This window comes from Lucilia sericata, unplaced genomic scaffold (genome assembly GCF_015586225.1).
Source record: "Lucilia sericata isolate MDLA Ls3-8-SP2 unplaced genomic scaffold, ASM1558622v1 Contig000089F_arrow, whole genome shotgun sequence".
Classification (NCBI taxonomy): Eukaryota; Metazoa; Arthropoda; class Insecta; order Diptera; family Calliphoridae; genus Lucilia; species Lucilia sericata.
This window is the reverse complement of record NW_023994122.1, coordinates 459933-485645: the sequence shown is the minus strand read 5'-3', so window position 1 is coordinate 485645 and position 25713 is coordinate 459933. Positions and strand designations below refer to the sequence as shown.

General features: G+C 29.0%; 5 protein-coding genes across 7 annotated transcripts in view; 3 read left to right on the top strand and 2 right to left on the bottom strand.

Annotated features, from left to right (window-relative positions):
- LOC119599798 (homeobox protein 5) overlaps positions 1-2671 on the bottom strand; it is a 28586-nt gene extending 25915 nt beyond the window's left edge. The window contains exons 1-2 of one of the 2 annotated variants that reach the window (XM_037949669.1): positions 2264-2507; positions 1476-1652 (exon numbers count right to left, since the gene is read on the bottom strand). The gene's annotated coding sequence lies outside the window, so the exon portion shown is untranslated. The other variant, XM_037949670.1, reaches the window with a different exon arrangement.
- Positions 2672-5491: 2820 nt separating this feature from the next.
- LOC119599812 (ATP synthase lipid-binding protein, mitochondrial) lies at positions 5492-8997 on the top strand. 2 transcript variants are annotated; one of them, XM_037949705.1, is made up of 4 exons: positions 5492-5696; positions 6498-6612; positions 7837-8041; positions 8612-8997. In XM_037949705.1, the coding sequence occupies exons 2-4, from the start codon at positions 6565-6567 to the stop codon at positions 8773-8775; spliced, it is 417 nt and encodes a 138-aa protein (XP_037805633.1). In that variant the 5' UTR covers positions 5492-5696; positions 6498-6564; the 3' UTR covers positions 8776-8997. The 2 variants fall into 2 exon arrangements, with proteins under 2 accessions (XP_037805633.1, XP_037805632.1); XM_037949704.1 differs by having other exon boundaries at positions 5694-6188.
- Positions 8998-11518: 2521 nt separating this feature from the next.
- LOC119599822 (G patch domain-containing protein 4) lies at positions 11519-12607 on the top strand. The gene has a single exon (XM_037949720.1). It carries the CDS (start codon positions 11610-11612, stop codon positions 12591-12593), a length of 984 nt encoding a protein of 327 aa, XP_037805648.1. The 5' UTR covers positions 11519-11609; the 3' UTR covers positions 12594-12607.
- An 837-nt stretch (positions 12608-13444) lies between these two features.
- On the bottom strand, positions 13445-14606 carry LOC119599823 (probable rRNA-processing protein EBP2 homolog). Its single transcript, XM_037949721.1, has 3 exons — positions 14444-14606; positions 14300-14383; positions 13445-14246 (listed from the first exon to the last, which is right to left on the bottom strand). The coding sequence occupies exons 1-3, from the start codon at positions 14507-14509 to the stop codon at positions 13476-13478; spliced, it is 921 nt and encodes a 306-aa protein (XP_037805649.1). The 5' UTR covers positions 14510-14606; the 3' UTR covers positions 13445-13475.
- A 366-nt stretch (positions 14607-14972) lies between these two features.
- LOC119599821 (protein zwilch) lies at positions 14973-23964 on the top strand. Its single transcript, XM_037949719.1, has 6 exons — positions 14973-15224; positions 15287-16005; positions 22198-22364; positions 22498-22571; positions 22824-23020; positions 23094-23964. The coding sequence occupies exons 1-6, from the start codon at positions 15075-15077 to the stop codon at positions 23695-23697; spliced, it is 1911 nt and encodes a 636-aa protein (XP_037805647.1). The 5' UTR covers positions 14973-15074; the 3' UTR covers positions 23698-23964.
- Positions 23965-25713: the final 1749 nt, after the last annotated feature.

The window sequence follows — 25713 nt, the reverse complement described above, 5'->3', positions numbered from 1 at the left end:
TTACTTCTTCAGGACCATCGTATATATTGTGTGTGTGTATGTCCTATAGGCCATTTATTAACACTAAAGTCTTATAATATCCCTTTTAATCCAGTGGCATACTACGTTTTACAAAAAGGAAAATATCCTTATTTTGACCTGACTTTAAAACGGAATATGCCAGTGGATTCTATTTTCGATTTTCATTGCACACAGGCGACAAGATCTAGGAATACCAGTAAATTAACCAGTACCTTTTAGCAATTCAGAAGCACGTCCTGAAGTCCCTTAAAAAACCCAAATAAAGAAATTAGCTGGCGTGTCATAATGTCCATGGACGATATGACACACTAAATTAAGTCATAGTGTCCATGGACGTTGACAATTTTAAAAGTGTCACAATGTCTACGAGCAAAAGGACATAAAAAAGTACATTTATCAAAAATGTCTTAATATAGCGAAGCCGGTATTCGAAATACCCTAGAATTTAAAACACCCTTACGCGGACACTTTTTTAATCCAATCCAAAATGCAACATACACCAAATTTAGGAGCAACTCTTTTCGGGATGAGAGTGTCCCTTTCTTTATATCTAAATAAAATTTCCAAATCTTTTCTTTTTTAAAAGTGTCATAATGTCCATGGACATTGTGTCACTGGACATTATGATACGCCACCAAGAAATTACCATTGAGTAGAAGAAATTCCAGCGAATTTATGGTTAATCACCTTCATTCGTTCTTTATAAAGTGTTAGTTTATATAAAAATATAAAACAATAATAAAACATTTATTAAAACGTATTTATAATCGTTTATATTTGCAATTCACAACAGTTACACTTTTGTAGTAAACAAAATTACACATTTTTTAATTCTGATTTCCTAAATATAATTTCCCTTTTAAACTGTGTGGCAACGTTTTTATTTATTTGTTTACAAAAACTAAATATCAAAAAATCTTATTTACGTCAAAAAATTTTTCATTAAGAGAGAACGGAGTTACCTTGTTTTCTTTATACCATGATTTTTATTATAAATATTCTTTCTCATTAAAGCTAGAAATGAAACCTTTAATGTACATGTATATGTACTAAAAAAAAGTATTAAAATATTTGAAATATTTACCAAAATATACGGAATTTTTAATGAATATTTAAGAATGCGATACTTATAGGTAGGTGTATCAAAAACAAAATTTCGTTGATAAAAAAAATAGTTTGAAGATGTTTTATCCTTGTGATTAATAGCTACAATATGGCTTTGGTTGATAAAAAGTTAAATTTTATGTTAAATGCATTTTGTTGTTTTTGACTTCTATCATTGATTGCTAGTTTAGAGATTATTTGAATGATATTTCGGATGATCTTCAAACTAAAATCCAGCTCATAAAGAATTTGATAAACAAATTTTACTAAAACACTAATATATCTAGGACTAGTTGTAGACACTGAATTTTGCTAACTAAATAAATGCCGTAAGTTAAAACTTAACTTACCTTATTATCCCCAATTTATATTATTAGAATATTTGAAAATGTGTTGTAGGTATAAAAAAAATCCTATAAAATTGCGTTGTATTGTTTAAATATTTACACTTTTGACATTTTAAAGCGGGGCTTCATGGACTTCTTTTGTTTTTAATTTAATTTTTTTAATAACTTGCACTACACAGACTTTTTGTTTATTTTAATTTTCTATTTGTGTGAATCAAAACAAACATTCACGCACACACACACACACTCAGACGCATGTTAATACTTATGCAGATATGTACATAATAAATATATGTATGTACCTATATAGAGTATCTGTATAATTGTATCTATGGATGTTTCAGATACAGGGAGAAGTAATTACACTTCTTAAAACACTGGACGGATATTTATTATGTTTATTTTGTTTTGTTGTTGTATATGAATAAGTTAGGTAGATTAATACTCTGCTAGATACATTCAAATGCTAGTTATACGTAGCAGTAGTTAGCTCTGTATAAATTTATTTAGCAGTTGCTAAGGTGGTGTGGTAAGATAATAAATGTTAGTTTTGTTGTAAGAGTGGTGAATTTATTTTGTTTGTAAAAACATTTACACATATACACACTAACCCACCCTTCTTTAAATTTACTGTTTTCTATTTTTGTTGTTTATATTATTGTTTCTTCGTGACAAACCGAATATATGATATACCCTCTCTCGCTCTCTTCTATTTTCTAGCTATTTTTGTTGTTTTTATTCATAAACGCACACACACACACACCATACACAAAATACACACATCTACTGACGCTGTTATGCAATTTTTTATTTGGGGGGCTGCTATATATGATGCGATATACTTTAGTCAAAGCAAACACATATTTCGATTTTCTAATTTATCATCTTTTCGCAGCTAAATTCTTTAAAGTTTTGCACAATTGTTTATAGATCCGTATATTGGTTAGTATTTAAAACGACATTTTGCTTAGTATTTATATTATTTGCAGAAATTTGAGGGCGTTTTAAATGATTTTTTTTTTAAATTAGAACATGTTCGAACCGTGCGTTGCTAAGACGAAGACACCTCGCGACGCGACCTCTTTTGCTGACGCTGCGATTCGAATGCGCAATGAAAAACAAACCCAACGAATTCAAGGCGAAAACACAAACTATTTGGTGGTGAATATATCTATACAAATTCACGACTGACGGACGATACATCGGAACTGCTGAGAGAAAGTAAACAAATTAGTATGGATTGTTTTCTATACTTTGTTAAATTAAAAATCGATAATCTTTATTAAATATGAAACAACTAAATATTGCGAATGGTATTATATTTTTTCATATTTTTATGCGTTGTCTAAAACAAAAACTTACTTTAATGTTACCTTAATTAAAGGTGCTTATTTAACATCAGGTGTGGTGAGTCACAAAGTTTACAAGGTTGCCAATACTTTTTAGTATAAAATAGCAAGAAAAAAATTTGGCGTAATTATTTTTAATAATTTTAATCCAAGATATAATTTATTTATATATTTAAAAAATGCAATAGTTTTTTCGTAGGTTAGCAAAATAAATCATTAGTGTAGTTGAAAGTTACATTGTTAAATCAAATCAGAATGGTAGTTGCACTGAACACCAAGAAATAGGGTTCTATAATTGAAACGAAAAGTCGACTTTTTGCATTTAGTTAAAAATCGGTTTTTCGACTTTTTGCATTTAGTTAAAAGTCGATTTTTCGACGTTTTTCATTTAATTAACTTTTCAACTTTCAGTATTTTATAAATACTTTTCATGACTTTTTGACTATTTTCGACTATTTTTTGAAATTTTTCGAGTTTTTCCGACTATTTTAGAGTTTTTGACCTTTTTTCAACTTTTTAAAAATGTTCGACCATATTTGACTTTTTTCTTCTATTTTCGAGTTTTTGACTTTTTTCTTTTTATTTCCAACCATTCGACTTTTATTTACAAAGTCGACTTTTCGACTTTTTTGAACAAAATAGTCGACTTCGACTTTTCGACAAAAAGTCGATTGTTCGATTATTCGAAAGTCGATTTATAGAACCCTACCAAAATGAAACTGTGACGTTAACGTTATAATTTATTATTTTTTTGCACAATTTAAATTTATTTAATAGCCCGAAAAGAACCTATTTTTTACAAACGAAAAAATAATTTTTTATTTTTTTGACATTAAATTTTTGAAATAATACAATGTTGTAAATTTTCGTATTGTACAAGAAAAAAATATTTCAAATAAATTGTTTATTTTTTCAATATTGCAGATTAAAAAGCCAACATATATTCTTCTAAAATGTTTATAGATAAATTATTTTGCAAAATATTAAAAAAAAAATCTTTTAAAATAAAAATTTAAATGTAATAATTTCTTTCAATATTTTTATATTCGACTTTTTGCAACTATGTTGGCTTAAGAATTCTACTAATACATTCTTAGAGTTAGGTACCGACTGACAGTAGACTTAGGTACTTTTTGACAGCGTTTAACTTCTCGATGTTCAGTGGGTAGTTGTTTCAGCTCATTATGTTTTAAGTTTGTAGTAGGGTTCTATAAATCGAATTTCGAATAATCGAACAATCGACTTTTTGTCGAAAAAAGTCGAAATGTCGAAGTCGACTATTTTGTTCCAAAAAAGTCGATAATTCGACTATGGTCTGTGAAAAAAGTCGACTTTGTTAATAAAAGTCGAAAAGTCGAAAAAAGTCAAAAAGTCGAAAACTCGAAAATTGTAGAAACAAGTCAAAATTAACTAAATGAAAAAAGTCGAAAAGTCGACCTTTCGTTTCAACTATAGAACCCTAGTTTGTAGCAGTTATACCTAGGGTTCTAGTTGAAACAAAAAGTCGACTTTTTAATTAATTAAAAAATTTTTCGATTTTTTGAAATTTTGGACTTCGAATATTGAATTTTTTAGAATTTGTTTACTTTTTTTACTACTTTTTCAATGTTTATGAATCTTTCCAGGTTTACAAATGAAAAAATAAGGTGGTATAGTTGATACAAATAGTCGACTTTCGACTCTGCAATTTAAAAAAGTCAAATTTTAGAATTTTTTAATACTGACTTTTTCGTATTTTTTTCGACTTTAGTACTTTTTTCAACGTTTTTCGAAAGGAAATAAACACCATAACACAGAAAATCGTAAAGCAATATAGAAAAATTGTATAGTATTAATATAAGTTACCATTATATTAAAAACGCGAAAAATATTTAAGAACACAAAAATATCGACTAGTTAGTTGCTTTATGAAATTTTCTACTTTTCGACTTTTTCTGACTTATCGATTTTGTTCTTTTTTCCATTATTATGTTAAAAATATAATGCTTCATGATTACAAATAAAAACATTGTTTTTTTGAAACATTTTTTTTAGTTTCAAATTTGTTAATGATTTTTAAAATGTACGCAACAATTCTGAACATAGAGGGTATATAAAATAACGGTACAAAGTATTTTATTTCAATAAAAGTTCCCTTATTTGAAAGTCGATCATAAAACAAGGTTCTTATTGTAAAATATTCGACTTATATAAGATTATTATTATCATGGAAATTTTACAAAGACTTAAATGTTTTAATTATGTATACACATTTAATAAATTACTTATATTCTCAATATTTTCTATCGCATTTCGTTTTCTTGCAAAATAATCTTATTTTTAAAATAATAATAAAATCTGAAATTAATTTGAAACAATCAATTATTTTATCCAAAGATTCTTCGAAGGTTATGTAACAAATTCAATGTAACTTGGTCGTAAAATAAGATGAATACAACTCTGTTGATACTGTTACCTAAGCAAAATGGCACATGATTGGAAGTATACTTCCAAGCATGGGAATATAAGAAGAAAATAAACGTGTTAACATCATTGCCAGACTAAATTAATATTTAACAAACTGTTTTTTCATCAAAATAACAAATTTAGCTTAAATTTCGAAATTAAATTATAAAACAAACATTTCTGACAATTGAATTTACTACATTTTCATATATATTGAACAAAAAAAGCTATAAAAACTATTTATAAAACAAAATGCAACTCAGCTTTTAGCACTGAACATACTCCTTCCTTTGACAGCTACCGGAAAATTACTGTCAAAATTCCAGTTCACCACGGTGTGAAAATTCCAATGCAGACATTAATATTAGCTTGTCCGACGTAATATTTCTACTCATTTCATTTTGGCCACTGTTGTCAGGGTTCGTTCGAAGTGAGTACACGCAAAGATTTAAGTTACCGCATTAAGTAGAAAAAATAAAGATAATTTTTGTTATATATGTAATCACATTGGTGGTGTTAAATAATCATTGTGTCAAAGTAAAACGTGAACAGTTGAAAGTGTTTTGAAAGATTTTCTTTTAATTATTGTAATAAAACAATGTAAAGCTTTAATTACATTTGCCAATCAAAGTGTTAAAATTTAAATTAGAAAAAAGAAAATTTTTCTTAAATTTCTCCCAAGTTGCTGAGAAAAAAATTTCCAACGAGATAGTGGTGTGGTAGATATTTAAGAATGAAAAAAATCGAGGTGAAGACGGCCATCTTGTTCGGCAGTGGTAGATTTGCTGAAAAGAGATGGCAATACTTCCAATAACTACCGAACACTACTTTGCCAATTTACAGACACGACATTTAGTAGTTGTCAGTTGGAATCAAGTTCAGCGGCTTTCAGCAGCTTCATTAGTAATTGGGATAAATAAATGTTAGAATTTTAGAAATAAAAAGTGATTTTATTTAATAAAAAGTGTTAAATAATTGTTACAATTATAATAAGCAAATAATTTTAAAATATTTTATGGCAATATTTTAAAAGAATTGTGGGAATACTAAATAGGCCTAACTGGGGTTACGTAATTCAACACTGCAAATGGCAAACAGAAGAAAAATGTTGCAAATACCTTGACAGTTTTTTTTAATGAGGGTTTTATTACTTAAGAAGTTTATAACATTTATAAATGTATTTTTTTTACTTTTTGCAAATAAATTAATTTAAATTTTCTTTTTATTACAGAGCCTACGTGCGCTAGCTTCAATTCTTTGTTGATCTTCAAAGCATCTTAAAAAAAAAACAAATCAAAATGTTCGTATCAACAGTCTCCCGTATTGCCCCCGTTGCCAGGTCCGCTGTAAGTATTAATTTTTATTTTATTGAATAAAACTGCATTTTATGCATTACATAAGTTTCCATAGAATCGATTTTTTCTATACATCATTATGTAGTAGTGGCTTTTTTCATTTCTTCTTTACTCTTCGTTTACGCGTATTCTCTCTTCGTGTGTAGTATATTTCCCACGTTGAGGTGAATTTCCAATGACCGCGCTCTTTTAAGAAAAAGTTGTATTTGTCAAAATATAGAAAAAATCCAAAAAACGTTACATAAGTTAAATTTGAGGTTAGGTTAAGCAAAAAAAGAATATGAAAACAATGTAGACTCCTTTAGGGAAATAATGTATTTAGCAATATTTTATAACAATTTTGTTTCAAATATAACATGATGAATAAAATATTTGTTTATAATGTTAACCGGGTTAAATATTATTTTGCATTTAATAGTTCCGCGTGACATCTATTTACCGGCCACAAATATTCTTCAAATGTTATTTTTGTATTTTTAATTGTATAACATTTTTATTTATTAATTATTTATGTGTAATTTTCTCAAAAGTAACAACTATAAATTTATATAATTAATGATCAAATTATTTAGAATAAATTTGTTTATTTCGTGTTTTTGTTTTCCCTTTTATTTTTTTTTTTTACAAATTTAAATAAAAAATATATATAATTCATTAAAAAGTTTAAATTAATCCAATTTATAGTATTTTTACTTTGTAAACAATTGCTTTTCTTTTTCATAAGATGTATTTTTTGCCAAAATTTATTGCATAACTCCCCTTTTTCGTCTCGTGAAATTTTAGTTTACAGATTTTATTGAGCATGTTTTTTTACTTCTTGTTCTTCTAATTAAGGTTAAATAATTTTCTTTTATCTAATGATTAAATAATCAACAAAAATTGTTATCAAAATTTATGTAAATGCTTTAAATTCGTGTGAGTTAAAATTAATTAAATTTTTTAAACATTTTTCGAAATTAATAGTTGAATTTTAAAAAAAGAAAATTTTCCCAAAAGTTACATTTTTTGTAAATTGTTTGCAATTAAAAAAATACTAGTTAATCACTTCCGAATAACAACTTTAAATACTTAATAGGTAATAGGTAACATTGTTTATATCCTTGTTTAAAAGATAAGTTGTAGGATACATCATTGTTTTATTATACATACTATTTATTCTATGGTCTCTTATCTATGTACAATATTTTTAATTTAAATTATTTTTTTATTTTTCAGCTCGTTAACGGCTCCAAGGCTTACTTGAGACCATTGAGCAGCGCAGTCATTAGCCAAAGCCAAACCTTGGCCGCTCAGAACACAACCCCAGTTGCTTTACTGCCACAAATCAGGTCATTCCAGACCTCCCCTGTCACTCGTGACATTGATTCAGCTGCCAAATTCATTGGTGCTGGTGCTGCAACAGTCGGTGTAGCTGGTTCCGGTTAGTATTGGAAGCCTCGTAAAAAATTAATCTTTAAAAAAAAAAAAATTTTTCACTTGTGATTTTTTTCAACATAATAATTTTTTGAAAATGTTTACACTCTAAGTCAGTTGCAATCTAGCATCTGGGGCTTACAGACGAGTATTTGATTACTCTATATATTGCCTCGGGAAGGTCTGAGATTTGGTCAAAGTTCAGAAAAAAACATGTTGTGTTATACATGTGAACTTAAACTAATAAATTTTCTAGCAGGAAACTTGTATGATTAAAAGGCAAAGGGACAAGAAATTCTGGTTTGTTTTTGTTACAAAAATGATCCATTGAAATCTTTTGTGACCAGCAATTTTAGTGCGATGTGCTTGCTGTTTGAAAATAAGTTGTAAAACTTGTTATAGAACAGAACTCAATTCAGACTAATCTGTGACTGACTTTTTCTCTAAACATAACAAAAAATTATTTAATTTTAAGAAAAAAATTTAAGTGAAAAATTCTTTATGCAACAATTTTGCTAACATATATCTTCTTTTTCATTCCATCTCTTTCTTATAAATTAAACTTCCAATACAACAGGTGCCGGTATCGGAACAGTATTCGGTTCCCTCATCATCGGTTATGCCAGAAACCCATCATTGAAACAACAATTGTTCTCCTACGCTATCTTGGGTTTCGCCCTTTCTGAAGCTATGGGTCTTTTCTGTCTTATGATGGCTTTCTTGCTCCTCTTCGCTTTCTAAAGTGTGTATTTAAGTCCTTAAGAAGACGTTAAATCTTATAATAATAACAACAACAACAAAATTAATTGATAACATCTGTACTACAACAACCACAGCTCCATTATCTTTATTGTTTTTAAAAAACATCCAAGAGTAATAAAAAAGAAAAAGCAACACTTTTTATTTAAGTTTAAAACGGAAATAAAACAAAATCTATGATAAAAAATTAGAAAAACACGAAAATTTTTGAAGATTTATAATTGGTTTAAAATGAAAACTAAATGCCACAATACTGCTAGAGATTGAGCCAGAAAAGATATTGTTATATATAAATGACAGAAGTTGAATGAATAATTGTAGATTAGGAATGAATTCCACCGCCGCAAGTTTGCATTTTTTGTTATTTTTTTGAGTGCGTGTGTAAAAATTCGAATTCATTTTAGATTCCTTTTTATTTGAAGTCAACAACTTTTGTAGGTAAACTATTTTAGATCAAGTCTCTAGTGTATTTGTTTTTTAAATTGGTGTTTTTTTCTCCCAATTTTTAAGTTGAGTTTTTGTTTCTTCTTATTTACAATTTTTAATAAATTTTAAATAAATTACAAATAATAATGGTATTTTATCATTAAACGTTGGCACACAATATTTGTATAATTATGTTGTACATAGTAGAGTAATACCACTGCAGCCATTGGCGCGCTCTCATCATTTTGCGGTGGAACATGCTCCTCTATGGCACATTCATTGCATTGATGTCCAATTTTGCAGTTTTACCATAAGCTACGTTTATTTGTTTTTTTTTATTGATTTTAAATATTTGAACTGTGCATTGAAATACTAGTCGAAAGGAATAACGATATATTCTATACTTAACTCACATTTGTAATCACTCACAAAATAATAATACTTGCTGTACAAATAATAGTATTTGAAGAAAAACATCAAGAAATAAAAAGTCAATAATTTAATCAGATAAATGTTCGTTCTTTTAATTAACATTTCTACACTCAGTTACTGTATTTGAAAATTAAAATGTTCGAATTGAATGATTAATAGGATTGGCTTTTGAAAGTGGGATATAACCCCTAGGGCGAATTGAATAAAAGGATGTATCAAATTCTGATGCTACCGAAATTTGGAAAGTAGTATACTTAAAGGCAATAACCAAAGAATAATGCAATAACCATGGAATTGCAATCCATTCGAAATATTTACAAAAATGTGTCAATAACATAACGTAATATCTTTCTGAATTAATTAACGGGAAGCTAAAACGAAATCTATCGAATGTATAAATACGGAATTAAAAGCTTTTCGGTAGTGATGTGTGATAGTCTATATTTTCCAAATACACATTTCTATCACACATTTTGATTGGAATGGTTTCCATTTCCGTATTATTCCGATCGATTTTGATTTAGCTTTTACTTTTACCACTTTAAAAACTAAGTGGTTTTCGTTTTCTGAAGATGCAAAAATAGGCCTGATAATTTTGAATTATAAAACAAAACTTTCATTCAATTTATTTCATTGAATGGTTGAAAAATTTAAATTTAATTTGTAATAGATAAAATTCCAACAAAATTTTTATCATTCAGAGGGAATTCAAAAATAAATAAATAAATTTGTAACATATTGAATGCAAACAAAATTAATTCATTCATGGAGGAATTTAACATTCTATAGGAATTAGGGCCAATCTTTAGGTAAAAGATTAGCGATTAAATTAAAATTAATCCTCGAAAGATGTTTTTGAGTACTCAATTAGTTAATTTTATTTGCAAGTTTAAGCGCCCAATGGAGGTGGTTTAATCATAAGCTCGAAATGCAAAAGTGTAAACAGCTGATGCCAAAAAATTTATAAAATTTTTATAAATATAAACATTAAAATGTTCTATTTATTGATTAGTATGGACACTTTAAAACACATTTTTTTGTTTTTAATTTAAGTTTTCATTAATTTTCATATTAAATTTACAATTGTCTTCTTCTTTTTTATAAAATATGCATTGTTTTGATAACAAACAGTAAAGTTTTCTGTTGTTTTGTATGGCAACACTGCGAAGTTTAATCTTGTACTCAAAAACATCAAAGGGGATTAACATAATTTAAATTTATTTTTAGATTAACTAATCTGATTATTAATTGGCATTTGATTACCATCTCAAAAACCCGCTCTTAGAGAATTATGATGCACATATATAATTGCTGTTACCACCAAGCAGACATGCAAGCCGATGCAAAATGATCGGCGGCGGCGCAACCATTTTAGGTCGGCGACGGCGGCTCATTATAGAAAATATCGGCGGCGGCTAAATTGTCGGCTCAATTTAACTTTTTCTTCAAAAATTTACTTTATAAGCGTTTATTATATTGATAACTCTCTGTATAATAGTCTGTTATATAGAAACTTATCTCTATATAAGTTTTTTCTGCAAAAAATTTACATTATTATAGTAGTTATCACTATTTTAATATTAGCACAATATTGTGTGGCAACTCTTTTCAATTAGCCATAAGAATTTAAAAAAATGGCAACTCCGTGCAAATTGGTGAAATTATTTTCTGAAATACATGTGCGATTCCAATCTTTATCAGCGGCTTAGCTTTTGAGCCGAAAGAAGTCGTCGGCGGCGCGGTGTCATTTAAATATAAAAATGTATACATTATAAAACTTTGATTGAATAACACCACCTTATGTGAATTCGTCTTGAATACCACCTTATGTGAATTCACCTTGAATATCACCTTATGTGAAATCGCCTTGCATCCAATTGTTTTGTTTTTCTTGTATCCACGTTTTTTATATTATTGTAAAGAATTAAACAATTTAAAGGAACCTATTAATAAATTCAATGGATTTTGCTCGTAAAATCCTATTAAATTATGGATGGAAAGATGGTGATGGTTTGGGAAAAAACAAAGATGGCATTGCTAAACCATTAAGGGCCACATTAAAATTTGATAATGCTGGCTTTGGAGCTGACCAGGCTGCAGCGGATTTTAATAACCACTGGTGGGAGCGAGTGTTTAATGAAGCTGCTACGAATGTAAATGTCCAAAAAGAAGGAGAACAAATAAAAATGGGTTTGAAAGATGACGATGATGGTGTTGAAATTTCCACTAAAGGATACTCAGTAAAAAAGCTGAAAAAGTTAAAAAATAACAGAAGCGAAAGTAATGAAATGAAGGCTGCTTACGACAACTTCTTGCAAGCAGCAACCTTAACTAATCTGGGCGGTGAAGTTGAAAATCCTGATAAAATAGATGTTAATGATATAGAGGTCTCTAAGGTAAAAGTCTTAACGGATGAGGAATTATTTAAAGCGTGTGGAGGTAGAACCGCTCACAAAGGAGCTAGACATGGTTTAAAACTAAGTGGTAAACTATCAAGAATTGAACAGCAGGAAGCTGAATTGTTGGCCAAGATGCTGGCAAAGCGTAATGCTTCGAATGAAGATAAGCTAGAAAATAATCAGGAAAAATCTACAGAGGAAAAAAAGAAGAAAAAGAAAAAAGATAAAACACTGGAAGCACCTGAAATAGATGTATGTGAAGAAGATAATGTTAACAAAAAGAAAAAGAAACGAAAACACTGTGAAGCAATAGCTTCTGAAGAAGCACAAGAATTAACTAATAAAAAATTGAAAAAGAAGAAAAATAAAGATTCAGAACTAGAAACTAACACGATAGAACATGCTGTGGAAGCCAATGATGACTCAGAACCTCTAAAAAAGAAGAAAAAGAAAAATAAAGATAAAACTTTGGAAGATAAAGTGGAAGATGAAGTTGTACATAAAAAGAAAAAAAGCAAAAATAGAAATAAAGATATTGAATGAAACTTTTAAATTAATTTGGACATACATGTTTGTTTCTACTAATGTTTTGTACTATTACAATCAGTATTTATTGTAAGGGTACTATATATACCCAAACTAACTTTTTAAATGATATTAATTTAACAAATTTTCAGCTGTGTTAGGTACAATAAAAGAAGCATTTAAAAAGTTTTAATTTATAAACAGCGACCTCCTATGTGATTAATAAGAAGTTTCGTTAGATGTATCAAGATAATAAGTACTTTGACCAATTTTCTTGTTTAAGATTATTGATTTTAATATATGTATGGATGCGAATAAGGGCTTAAACGCCACTTTTCCCAAAACGTGTTTTTGACATAATAGTTTTCAGCTGATCTTACATCTATTTCTGACAAGATGAGTTAAAATCCATTTTTTCCCCAAAATACTTCGATTTTTAAATTTTATTTTATAGGAAAAAGATATCTCAATTTTTATGTATTTTTGACTAAAAATCGGTTAAATATTTTATATAATTGCAATAAATTTGCAGAATAGGAGGAATACTTTTCAAATTTATGAATTATTCGATTAGTTTGCAAAAATCTATTATTTTTAGATTTACTTAAGTATGGGCAACATGGGAGTATATCCATAACAACAGGAATTTATGTGAACTGAATACAGTACCTAAATTGATCTAGCGCAAGTCAGATTGAAATTAAGTATAGCCAACATGGGAGTGCATCCATAATAACAGGATTCAGCGCAAGTCAGATTGAAAGTTTTAGTTATGTGTAAAATGTTTAGGTACTCAAAAGATAACTTATTTCTATTGTTATTTCATATAAACGTTTTCATAATCCTTGAAATAAAAAATAACACTAAAGTTTTATTTTATACTAAATCTATAATCAAAATTTATTTCTTAGATTTCATTTTTAACCGTCTCGCTTTTCCTACACGCTTATTACCCGGTGCAGCCTTTGAGCCCACTCTACTTCTGGGTAATTTTGTACGTTCAAGACCAGCGGATGACGATTTGGTATTGCGTTTCGAACCACTCTTCTTGCCACCAAAGCCAAATTTCTTATTACGTTCTTTTCTCTTGGCGGCGGATTTTTTAGTTTTTGCTTCCAAGGCTTTGGCATCTTCTAAGAAATCTAAATTCTTCAATTTACCCTTACGGAACTTTTTCAACTTATCGAGCATATCCTTCTTTTCCATTTCACGCTGTACTTTTGTTTGCTTAGCCAACATTTTGCCCATTTTACGTTGTTCTCTAATTTGGCGTATGCGTTCAGATTTAGCTTGACCCTCCTGTTTGGCCATCAAATTGGAACGGACCTTTTGCATGTGTTCATCAGATTTAGCCATTTCGGCGAAATAGTCATCGGGACGTTTTGTCTTGATGCCTAATTCATGTAAACGTCTAATACCTTCAATGACAGCTGCTTGGGCTTGGCGATGGAATAACATTTCACGTTTGAAATCATTCAACACAGGATCTTCTTCTGGACGAACATAATGTAATTTTGCATTACCCTTAAACATATTGGCTCTTTTCTGTTCGTGCTTCTCTAAGGCAATAGCTAATTCGGGTGCCAATGGTGCCAAATCATTAACCATGTCCATACGTTCCAACCAAGGTAAATCATTTTTTATTTCATCTGTTTTTGCTAAAATTTTGGGCTGAAATGTTGAGTTTTTTAATATTTGCTTATAATATGACATATTTTACATACGATATCATTTATTTTATCTTTTCCCTTTTGAAATTCAACATTGAGTCCAGGTTTCAAGTCTCCGCGAGCAAAAGCTTCTTGCAACTGTTGAATGAAATAAATGTTTACTTTAATTTTTTTCTTAAAATATTTTTAATTATCTACCTCTGTCTCGGATTCATCCTCAGAATAATATTCTGAATCACTTTCTTGCATCTCAAAATCGGTCATATTTTATAAAAATTATTTCAAAAACAAAATGCACGTGCGACTGACTAAAAAACTAAACACAATAATAAAAAACTGTATGTGACAATTGACCGCGTTGCCACAACTAACTTTAATTAATTTTAAATTGGCAACACTTGATTTGATGTTGTTGCCACCTAGGCAACATCAACAAAATAATATATTAATTAATGTCGGATTAGTATAGGAAAAAATGTGTCTATGATATACATAGGCAAAGTATAACTACATAGGTATATACTGTAAATCTATAATTTATAACTTAGCTTATAAATTATGTATTTATTTCCTCCATAGCGATGCTTGAATATTCTTTTGTATTTTAGATAAACATAAGTTGAAGATTACCATGTAATTAAAATGAATTAATTCTGGCAAGCTTGCTTTAAACTTATAATTTGGTAACACTACATAGTAGTTTGCGCCATCTATCGCGTTTTTTGCCTTTGTTTTGATTCCATTTAAAATTACCCGCCGCTCTTCTTGTTGTTTTGTAAAATATTTTTTTGCTGTTCAGATTTATTTTTAAATCCAAATATATCTTATTATGTCTTCGAATTTAGCAAATGTTTATGCAAATTTATTACGAAAATATGGAGAGAATTATATGATAACTTATGCTTTGTCGCCAAATTATTTAAACAATATTGTAGGTGCTGCTGAGAATCCCGGCAAGATTGTTCTTTTTTATGTGGAAGTATGACAACTATTGGGTATATTTGCCTTAAAATTATTTAACCAAGTCTTATTCGTTTTTAGGATCGTTCGAAGGGAAAGTCCATGAACTTTGTATCACCTTCCAAGTTGAATATAAAGAAATCATCGAATGTTGATTTGGATTTAACTGGCAGTCCTCTAAAGGATGACTGCGAGGTGGATGCAATTGGTGATATGTCTTTGGATCTCAACTTGATCTCTAGAAATCCCTGGAAACCTGAAGAAGAATATCACAAGGGCATTTCCGTAGATAAGGCCAGAAATGTTATGACAGAAGATTTTCAAAAGGGTTCTGCAGATGCAGTAGGTTCTGTATGGTTCTTATGTTCGGCCGCAGATGTACCAAAAACTCTCTTGTTACAGTACGAATTTGGACGTAATAAAAACACCAGAGGCATTATCAATTACATGGGCGTTATCGAGACCCACACTGTAACCAGTCAGTCTCTGCTGCAGCAACATTATGCCTTTGTTGGCAAAGAAGCTCGTATTGAAACTCAGATAGAAAATACTTATCACATAAAATCTAATATTTCTATAAAATGCTCCTGGTCAACGGCTTCAATGACACCGTCGTTAATAGATTTGAGAACTTGTGATGTAATGCTGAAGCAAACTTTTCGCTTTAGTGATTGTAGCTCTTCGACAGAGGATTTTGTTAATCAATTGCGTATACTGATGGCTATACGCGATGAAATAATTTCATATAAACAATCGGAAAATACAGATTTAGCCAAGGAACCCAGTTATTCGTGTGGCATGTAAGTAGATATTACATATTTTTTTTTAAAAACCAATTTTACAAATAATAAAATTATTTATTTGTAAACTTTAATTCAAATAAAATTAAAATTTGAATTTATATTTATATTCCAAGTCCCTTTAGTTTATTCAACTTTAGGCCTGTAAATGACAGGTATTACCTGTAAATGACTGAGATTATATTATAATCTGCATGTGTTTTTAACCACATTTTTACAGAAAAGTTCATTTTTAGGAATGTTTTATTTTATTTTTTTTTAAGAAAATATTGTTGAAGATTTATTATATTAGTTTAAATATTATTCACATTTATAAAAGCATTTAAATGAAATTTATTTTTAACAAATTACCAATGAGTTATTTTCTGAACAGAATTTAAAAAGTGTATATTATCAACAGTTCTTAGTTCTAGGCGGTTTCTTTTTTCTGTTAAAACATTTCCAGCTAAGGATAGGCTACGATCTGATGCTATGCTGCTAGCAGGAATAGACAATACTTTTGCAGCCAGTTTTGACAATTTGGGATACTTATCGGTATTGCTTTTCCACCATAGCATAACATCAAAGTCATCCGTAAGTCTTACATTCTCCGAACAATAGCGCTCGACTTCATCCTTTACATTTTCCGGAATAGAATTCGATACTTTTTTAACAAGATTAGGAAAAAAGAAACTTAAATCGCTTCTACAACTTTGTGCAGTTGATGGCGGTAAATAGTCATTATTTTTTGTCGTTATTGACTCTGAAGTATTTTCGGTAGAGGATATAACTTCAATTTCTTTTAAGTCGTCCATTTCGGAATTACCGGATGGATCCTTTTGTTTTGTTTTTATAATGTTTTCCATACAAAATTCTTTTATCTCAAACATATCATTTGGCTGTATGGATATAGCTGGAGGATATAAGAACACGGCTGCTTTGTGCCAAATACTTAAATTAGAGCGCCATTTCTCCAACTGCAGTAATATATTATTCTTTAGGGCTACAATAACCTCATTATCAATAACGTTACTATTGCATATCAATTGAATTCTGTTAATAGAAGGAATTACATAGCAAAGTGTTGGAGATGTATTACATTCAAGTTTATTGAAAATAATGTCAAAGTCATTGCATAACTCCACTAACCCTTGCAGCAGAGGCATATTGAAATTGAGCATGTGACATGTTTCAGTATTATCTGACAGAATTTTATTCACATGTCCATAATTATCATAAACAGATTTAAACATAGCAAAGTTGGCATTCAATCTTGTCGGACAGTGACTTTTTAAACTGCTTTTTAAGATATCATGTGTGTTGGCATTTTTGAAATATTTCACAATTTGTTTACAGGATTCGGTGATTTCTTTTAATTCGACTGTTAACTCAAAGGCATCGTTGAGGAAAGTGGAAAATAAATCAGCAGAGCAATTTAATCTTGTAACGTCTTTTAGTGCACTTTTAATATTCATTCTTCTATCAGTGACAAACACCAGCTTAGAAATGTTAGTTACATCGAATTCTTCAAAGATACTGTTTAATTTATCTCTTATATTGTCAGTAGTGTTGGACATAAAATCCATGGATTTCATGCCTAGTGTAATATTAAAAAGTTCAAAATTTATTTGGAAGTGTAATGTGACACATAAGAAATTTCTCTTAATTAAATTGTCGGTCCACAAATCAATGCTAACGGCAGCCTCTCCATTTTCTATTAGATCTTGTATATGAGGTTTAATTTCATGTTTTTTCGCCTCAGCTAACAAATTACATCTGTCAGATAAAGTCTTTGCACTAGGTATTAGACTATCTAAATCAACATGTTCGCCGTATTTAGCACCAAGTTTTACACATTTCTCAATAATTTTTCTAAATCCAACACCTTCTACAATACTAAACGGCCGACAGTCATCAATTATAAAGTTTACAAAGGCTTCGAAGCAATCATTTTTGTCTTTGATATTAGGTACAACCGGACTTGATTCGCGTGGACATGAGTGGACACACTTATGTTTAATAAGATTCGAAGATTGTTTCCTTGTAAACTTAAAAACCTTTTGGCATCGTTCGCAGAATACTTTTTCGTTTATAATTGTTCCATTTTCTTTTTCAATTTCGGTAAAAAACTTCCATATGATGCTTTTTCCATTTCGTTTTCTTTTAAGTTTATATACTCCATCACGAATTTTTTTCCTTATTTCTTCGGCGTCTTCCATATTAAAAAAGATTTTTCTCCTTTTTATAATTTAAAGCTAAATACAATGTACATGTATTTATTTCTATATACATACATATAATGTGTACCCAGAGTATATAATACTCACATACAATTAGTACTGCATACGTTAGTTTATTTTAGCTGGAAGTACTCATAAGTACTCATTGAACAGCTGATCGTTATTTTTTTATTTGAAGTCGATAAAACTGTCAAAGTACATCATATAGAGTTGCCACAATCAGAAAAAATATGTGCATCCATCTTAGGATTAATTATATTTTTAGGGCACTGGCACACGTTCAATATATATTGATCAATATGAATCACGACCCATTTTAATAGTTTGATGAATACCTCGGCATGCTACACGTTCATTATTTATCGCGTCTGTATTTTCATTATTTCCTGCTACACGGGTCGTTCGATGATAACAAGAATTCTGCGAAAACTCCAAATTCATACAAATTTAGAAAAAATTTATTATCTTTTATATTTTTTATTAACATTTAAAAAAATATCAGTGGTGATAGAGGGTATATATAAGTTTGTCGTTCCGTGTGTAACACCAAGAAATATACATCTAAGACCCAACAAAGTATATATATTCTGGGTCCTTATGAAATTCTGAGTCGATTTAGCTATGTCCGTCTGTCTGTCTGTGTAAAACACGCTCACGTTAAAACTAAGTAAAAGAAATCAACCAAATTCACCCAAAATATTTATTATTATCCTAAGCAGTTTGGTATTGAAAATCAGCAAAATCGGTTCACAACGTAAGAAGTTATGAGTAAAAATTTCAGACTACCTCGAAAAAAATTACTTTTTTTCCTAATTCTTTTGAAGTTTTCTCAGAAACTACCAAAGATATTGCGATGAATTTTGTCACACTTTATTTTTTTAGGGCAGTGATCAATTATGTTCAAAATCTTTACAATTGATCCAATATTTCCCATAGCCCCCATACAAAGGTACATATTCCCGGAAATTAGTTTATCGTTAATAACTCAATCAAATATATCGGTATCAACACCAAATTTTGTACATACAAATATAATATGAACAGAAATCATACTACCAACGTAGATCTCAGTCGGTCCACAATTGGTCATAGCTCCCATATAAGGTCCACTTCCAAAAATCACTTAAACGCACATATTTCATTGATGAATAAAGCTATTATGATAAAATTCGGGCTGGATATGTTTTGTGTACATACAAATCATTCTACCAAATTTTTTGCGGATCGGTCCATTATTGGTCATAGCTCCCATATAAGGCCCACTTCCGAAAATCATTTAAAAGCTCATATTTCATTGTCAAATAAAGCTATTTTGATAAAATTCGACAGAAATATGTTTAGTCTAAATATAAATCACTCTATGAAATTTTTTCCGGATAGGCCCATAATTGGTCATAGCTCCCATATAAGGTCGACTTCCGAAAATCACTTAAACGCATATATTTCATTGAATTATAAAGCTATCGGGATAAAATTCGGCACAAATCTGTTTTGTATACATACAAATCTTTCTACAAAATTTTTTACGGATCGGTCCATTATTGGTCATAGATCCCATATAAGGCCCACTTCCGAAAATCACTTAAAAGCACATATTTCAATGTCAAGCTATCTTCACAAAATTCGACACAAATATGTTTTGCCTAAACATGAATCACTCTACGAAATTTTTTCTGGATAGGCGCATAATTGGTCATAGCTCCCATATAAGGTCCATTTCCGAAAATCACTTAAACGCATATATTTCATTGAATTCTAAAGCTATCGGGATAAATTTCGACTTGAATATATTTTGTGTACGTACAAATCATTTTACAAAATAATTTTTTACGGATCGGTCCATTATTGGTCATAACTCCCATATGAGGCTCACTTACGAAAATCACTTAAAAGCACATATTTCATTATCAAATAAAGCCATCTTGATAAAATTCGACACAAACATGTTTTGCCCAAATATAAATCACTCTGCAAAATTTTTCCCGAATAGGCCCATAATTGTTCATAGTTCCCATATAAGGTCCACTTCCGAAAATCACACGCATATATTTCATTGAATTCTTAAGCTATAGGAATAAAATTCGACTTGAATAAGTTTTGTGTACATACAAATCATTTTACCACTTTTTTCTCGGATCGTTCCATTATTAATCATAGCTCCCATATAAGGTCCACTTCTGAGAATAACTTAAACGCACATATTTCATTGTCAAATAAAGTTATCTTGAGAAAATTCGACACTTATATGTTTTGTCTTTACATAAATCACTCTACGAAATTTTTTCCGGATAGGCCCTTAATTGCTCATAGCTCCTGTATAAAGTCCACTTCCTAAAATCACCTAAACGCACCTATTGGAGTAAAATTATACTTGATCTTTTTCTGCATTATACGAAATTGTTTCCTGATCGGTGCATAATTGGTCACAACTCCCTTATAAGGACCATTTCTGAAAATTACTTGAACGTACATTTTATACATAGGTATACAATTTTTTCTGAATCGGTCCGTATTTGGTCACAACTCCCATATAAGGGCCATTTCTGAAAATTACTTAAACGCACATTTTATATGTATTTTGTACATATGTATATAAATCATTGTACGGAATTTTTTCCGAACCGGTCCATATAAGGTTAATTGTTGAAAATCACTTAATACCACTTAATTCGTTATTAAATTATTATATCCGGATAAAATTCGACATAAGTATGTTCTGTGTATAGATAAATAATTCTAAATTTTTCTGGACCTAATCAAAATTAGTTCGACAAAAATTTTGGCGAGTTATCTAAAAAATAGATAGTTAGATGGGTTTCAATAAAAAGTAGCTTGCTGGTGGAGGGTATTTAAGATTCGGCATAGCCGAATATAGCACTCTAACTTGTTTTTTATTTTATTTATTTTTCCGAATTTTACAAATGTATCGTGATTGATATCACAAAACATGCTACACGTTCAATATTTATCACGTGATTCATTATAAATATTGATACGAATTTTGGATTTCAGAAAATTGGGGTTTTCTGTGATATGGAACACGATCCGTCAATATTACATGCTACACGTTCAATACATATCACAATACAGCAAATATCATGATATATATTGAACGTGTGCCAGTGCCCTTAGGTTTTATCAAAATAAATTTCCTTGGTTTTATCAATCCCGAATTCCTGGGAGATGACGCGGGAATTCCTGGTTATTATTTTCCTTAGTTTTATGTGATATTTTTGACAAAAAATTTTGTTTACAAGGGCTCGATTTGCGCAACCGAAAGAAAATCGTGATTGTTGCAATAACTGACCACTAAATTTCATTTAATTTTTAACATAAACATTGTAAAAATTTAAAAAATTCTAAAAATTGGCAAAATTTTATAAAATTTGTATAAAATGCAAAATTTTTTATAAAATACAAAAAGTTGAAAAATTACATCTTTATTATCAATAAAAGGCTAAAATTTTGTTGATAACATCTCTCGTTGTTGTTCACTATAATATCAATTCCAGCCGAATTCGGATCATCTTCAATACTGCAGTACACGGCTACGATATTTTCACTAAAATGATTCAGTCTACCACGCGTCTACTAAAATTTAATGCACAATTTTGTAAAAAAAAACTCGGAAATTCTATGAAATGTTACTTAGAAATTCTTTCGTACAATATACGAATGTAAATCTCTATTTACGCATAACATAATTAATTTTGCTACAAAAAATTCCTTTCTTTCGTTATATGTCGCATATTTAAATGAAAAGTTTTTCGTAAAAAAAAAAATTTCTTAAGATCTACGAAAAAGAAACAAATTCTTACTTTTCTAAAATCTTCAAAAAGTTGTATTTTATACGAAATTTTCTTATATATTATGTAATTACATGGAGGGCATGGATTATTTTCAATTTAGAGATTTTTTTGCGTACAAAACATTAATTAACTTTTAAAACTAATAATTTTTATCGATTTTTTAGTGGTATTGATATGGTGGAACTACGTGAAAGCATTAATAAGGTTATGACTGAAATATCGGAAATAGATCCTAGTAGTGGAGAAAAACGTGATATTGAGGACGTTATACAAAATGCTAAAATAAGACGTCTTAATGATTTAACCGATAAATTGTGGGAAATTTTAAAACGTAAGTTTATTACCTCTACAATCTATAACTAATAATATCAACTATTTAATTTGATTCAATAATTTTATACAAAATGCTACTGAGCTTTTTAGTTTTAATTTTTCTAATATTATTACTCTTTATTATATTTTAGAATGCTCATCTTATAAGGATTTAAAAATGGCTTATACAATACTATTTCAATGTGCTGCCCGTTGTAATATTGTGGTAAGAAACATATTTTTTAAAGTGACTTTACTGAAAACTTTTCTTTTCAATATAAAAATTCAACCTTAGTAAATTTCGAATTTCTATAGATTTCCAATTTTATCGAAAACTCCAATTTTCGACGAAAAATTAAATTTTAATCACAAAATCGATTTTTTATCAAAAAAGAGTAGATTTTGTTAGCTTATTCAACAAGCAAATGTTGTAAATTTGAATTATTTTATAAATAAAAATTTTTTTCTTTAATTTTAGAACACTCCAACAAATAAAAATCGCTTAGCGGAAATTATCACCGAGGTGGCAAATCGTCGATTAGCCATACCTTGTCTTTCGGGTTCGGAGGCATTAGAATTATTATTGGAAATCGGTTTGGAAAAATTATATAAAGACTATGAATATATATTTGTTGAGAGCAAAATCTGTAGTGCTAATGATTTAAAAAATAAAAGGTAAACGAAAGTATTCTTTATGATTGAAAGATAATAAACAAATTTAATATTTCTATACAAATCTTATTTTCAGCATTGCTCACGATAACAAAGAAAATGATGCTGTTGTACCGAATGTACGTAAATCCCTACGCAATGCTGTTATGCAAGACAATGCTGTTATGCGTAAAACATTGCTGCACAATGATGTCAAAAGTACTGGAAATAAAATGAAAAACGATATAATCTGTTTCAAGAATAGTAATTTTGACGAACATGAAAGTGCTAAAACTCTGGCAAAACTATTGCAAATACACTGTACTCTAGAACATTTACTCATGATTCATATACATTTGAATTTGAGCAGTGTCTTCTATGAAGTCTGCGATCAATTGCTGCGTAAACCACCTCGTATTGTTGATATGATCAGTGATTCATTGACCGATGAAATGGAAATACAATTACCCGATCACTATGTACGTGAAATTTTAGAAGGTAAGGATCCTCATTCACGACGCATAATAATGAAATCTAAAAATAAATTGCGTGAAGTCAAGTCAACTTTTTATTTCAATATGGAGAATATATGTCCACCCAATATATCTGAAGGATTTAATACCGAAGAAAAAGAATATGGTAAAGAGAACGTTTATTATAGTTGGTTATATCGTAAAATAACAACAATACAAAATCACTGAATACATTTTAACAATGTTAAGTGGTTTTAGTAGTCTTGTAATCAGTTCAATTACGCATGTTTATTCTTAATGTTTTAACACGAATTGTAACGGCAGAAAGTATACTTACATACATACATACATGCATAAATGTCACAAAAGAAACAACAATTTGTTAACGAAGACTTACAAAAAGTTAAGTCTTGTTTTGATTTTATTTAATTTTATTCATTTTGTTCGTTTTACATTTAAAAGAAATATCTTAAAATAAAGAAACATAAAAATACATTTAAAGATTTCTCATTTTAAAGGTCTTGTTTTCAGGGATTATAAATACATACATATGTACAATGTAATCTCTCTAATTTATCTGGGGATATGGAATCTTTTTTTTCTTTAGTAAAAAGTAAGTATATTTGGTTACAAATTGGAATATTTATAACCATTCTTGTTTATCGATTTTAGCTCAAGAAACTTATTAACTTATTTTGTTAAATATTCGAAAAAAATAATTTCATTACTTAAAATATACATACAGTGAATCAACTAAGTTTTTTGCCTACCTTTTTTTAAGAGAATTTTGTTTCTTGTTCATAAATAAAATTAAAAAAAACAGGTAAAAAGTAAATTTATGTTTTCCAATTGAAAATAGAGATTGTGTAGAATGGAAAACCAAGAAAAAAATATTAAAATAAAAATTTTGGTGCATTTGTTGTTGCATTTTATTATTTTTCATCAGAATTTGCACGTCAATAAAGTATTTTGCATATTGAAATTTCCAGTTAATTTCGTTGGGTTTTTTCAAATTATTTTTTAATTGCTTTTTGAAATTTATTGTTTTATTGTTAAAAGGACACGTGTTAAGTATTTTTCAATCGTAATTTTCAAAAATCATATCCTTATTGTGTGAAACTGTGTAGTTATTTGCGTTAAAAATGTTTAAAGGGAAATAATGAGGCAATTCAAATATAAAAAATTAGTTTAGATTTTTAGAGCAAGTATAAATGGAATTCAATTATGAGATGTTTAATCAATCATTAAAAAAATATAAAATATAGAAATTGATGAATTAACACAAAGAATTATTAAAAAAAACGGACTGAGTTGTCTTTCAAAATCTTTAACTGCCAAAAGAGAGCGACTTGTATCCAAGCAAAAACCATTGAAGTCCTCATTTATCTTCTCCAAAGTCCGTATACGAACTTAAAAGAACACTATGTTTAAATTTAGACCTCTAAACAGACCTTAGGTTGCTTGGAAACAATATAAAGCGAACTATCGTGTGGTACGGGAAAAATACTTAATTTAGGTATTTACAAATAGAGGCGCTTCTCATCACCTAAGATCCACAAAAGCAATATTTTTCAGCTAATACATACACTTATATATAGTTAGAACCCAAATCAAGAATAACTATCCAAATCCATCTACGCCTACTGTATTTTATTCATAAAATAATGTATTCAAAATATGAGGTAGAGTATCAAAATTCTAGCATGTAATAGTTCTATAGTGATATACGGTGATATCCCCATACTTAGAGTGGCTAGGATAGTACTTAGTGTTAGCTTTATTGAATAAGAATCAATATTATACAATTCTAAATAAAATTCACACAGTATTCCCCAAATAGATGGGGTTTCCGTAATGTAGTTTTTGTTTATCAATACAAAATGACCAAAAACCCAGATTATTTTTGTTATAATCTATGGATTTATACTCCACTAATATTTTTTTCTAGGTCCAAATCCATTGATTTCCTAATATATCATGTATCCAATTCAAAATTACTTATTATTTTCGAAATTAAATCAAAGAAACGATAGATTTCATGTTAAGTCAGATATTGAAAAATTCTTATAGGTATATAGGATAATAAATCGGTTAAGAAATGTCCAAACTTAGTCGTTCCACTACTAAAATATCTAAAAAATGTTATTCCAATATATAGGAGTAATAAAAATATTAAATTTTATAAAATAATGCAGCAATATTAAAAAAATTAACAAAAAACCTAAAAAAGCAAAATACTTTATT

What these genes read in the sequence shown, in the direction of transcription:
- LOC119599812 (XM_037949705.1), top strand. Translation starts at nt 6,565, where the DNA reads ATGTTCGTATCAACAGTCTCCCGTATTGCCCCCGTTGCCAGGTCCGCT. An exon ending in CCCCCGTTGCCAGGTCCGCT is followed by an intron (nt 6,613 to 7,836) that starts GTAAGTATTAAT and finishes TTTATTTTTCAG; the next exon opens with CTCGTTAACGGCTCCAAGGC. An exon ending in AGTCGGTGTAGCTGGTTCCG is followed by an intron (nt 8,042 to 8,611) that starts GTTAGTATTGGA and finishes CCAATACAACAG; the next exon opens with GTGCCGGTATCGGAACAGTA.
- LOC119599822 (XM_037949720.1), top strand. Translation starts at nt 11,610, where the DNA reads ATGGATTTTGCTCGTAAAATCCTATTAAATTATGGATGGAAAGATGGT.
- LOC119599823 (XM_037949721.1), bottom strand. Translation starts at nt 14,509, where the DNA reads ATGACCGATTTTGAGATGCAAGAAAGTGATTCAGAATATTATTCTGAG. An exon ending in AGGATGAATCCGAGACAGAG is followed by an intron (nt 14,384 to 14,443) that starts GTAGATAATTAA and finishes TTCATTCAACAG; the next exon opens with TTGCAAGAAGCTTTTGCTCG. An exon ending in AAGATAAAATAAATGATATC is followed by an intron (nt 14,247 to 14,299) that starts GTATGTAAAATA and finishes TCAACATTTCAG; the next exon opens with CCCAAAATTTTAGCAAAAAC.
- LOC119599821 (XM_037949719.1), top strand. Translation starts at nt 15,075, where the DNA reads ATGTCTTCGAATTTAGCAAATGTTTATGCAAATTTATTACGAAAATAT. An exon ending in ATTGTGGGAAATTTTAAAAC is followed by an intron (nt 22,365 to 22,497) that starts GTAAGTTTATTA and finishes ATTATATTTTAG; the next exon opens with AATGCTCATCTTATAAGGAT. An exon ending in AATGATTTAAAAAATAAAAG is followed by an intron (nt 23,021 to 23,093) that starts GTAAACGAAAGT and finishes TCTTATTTTCAG; the next exon opens with CATTGCTCACGATAACAAAG.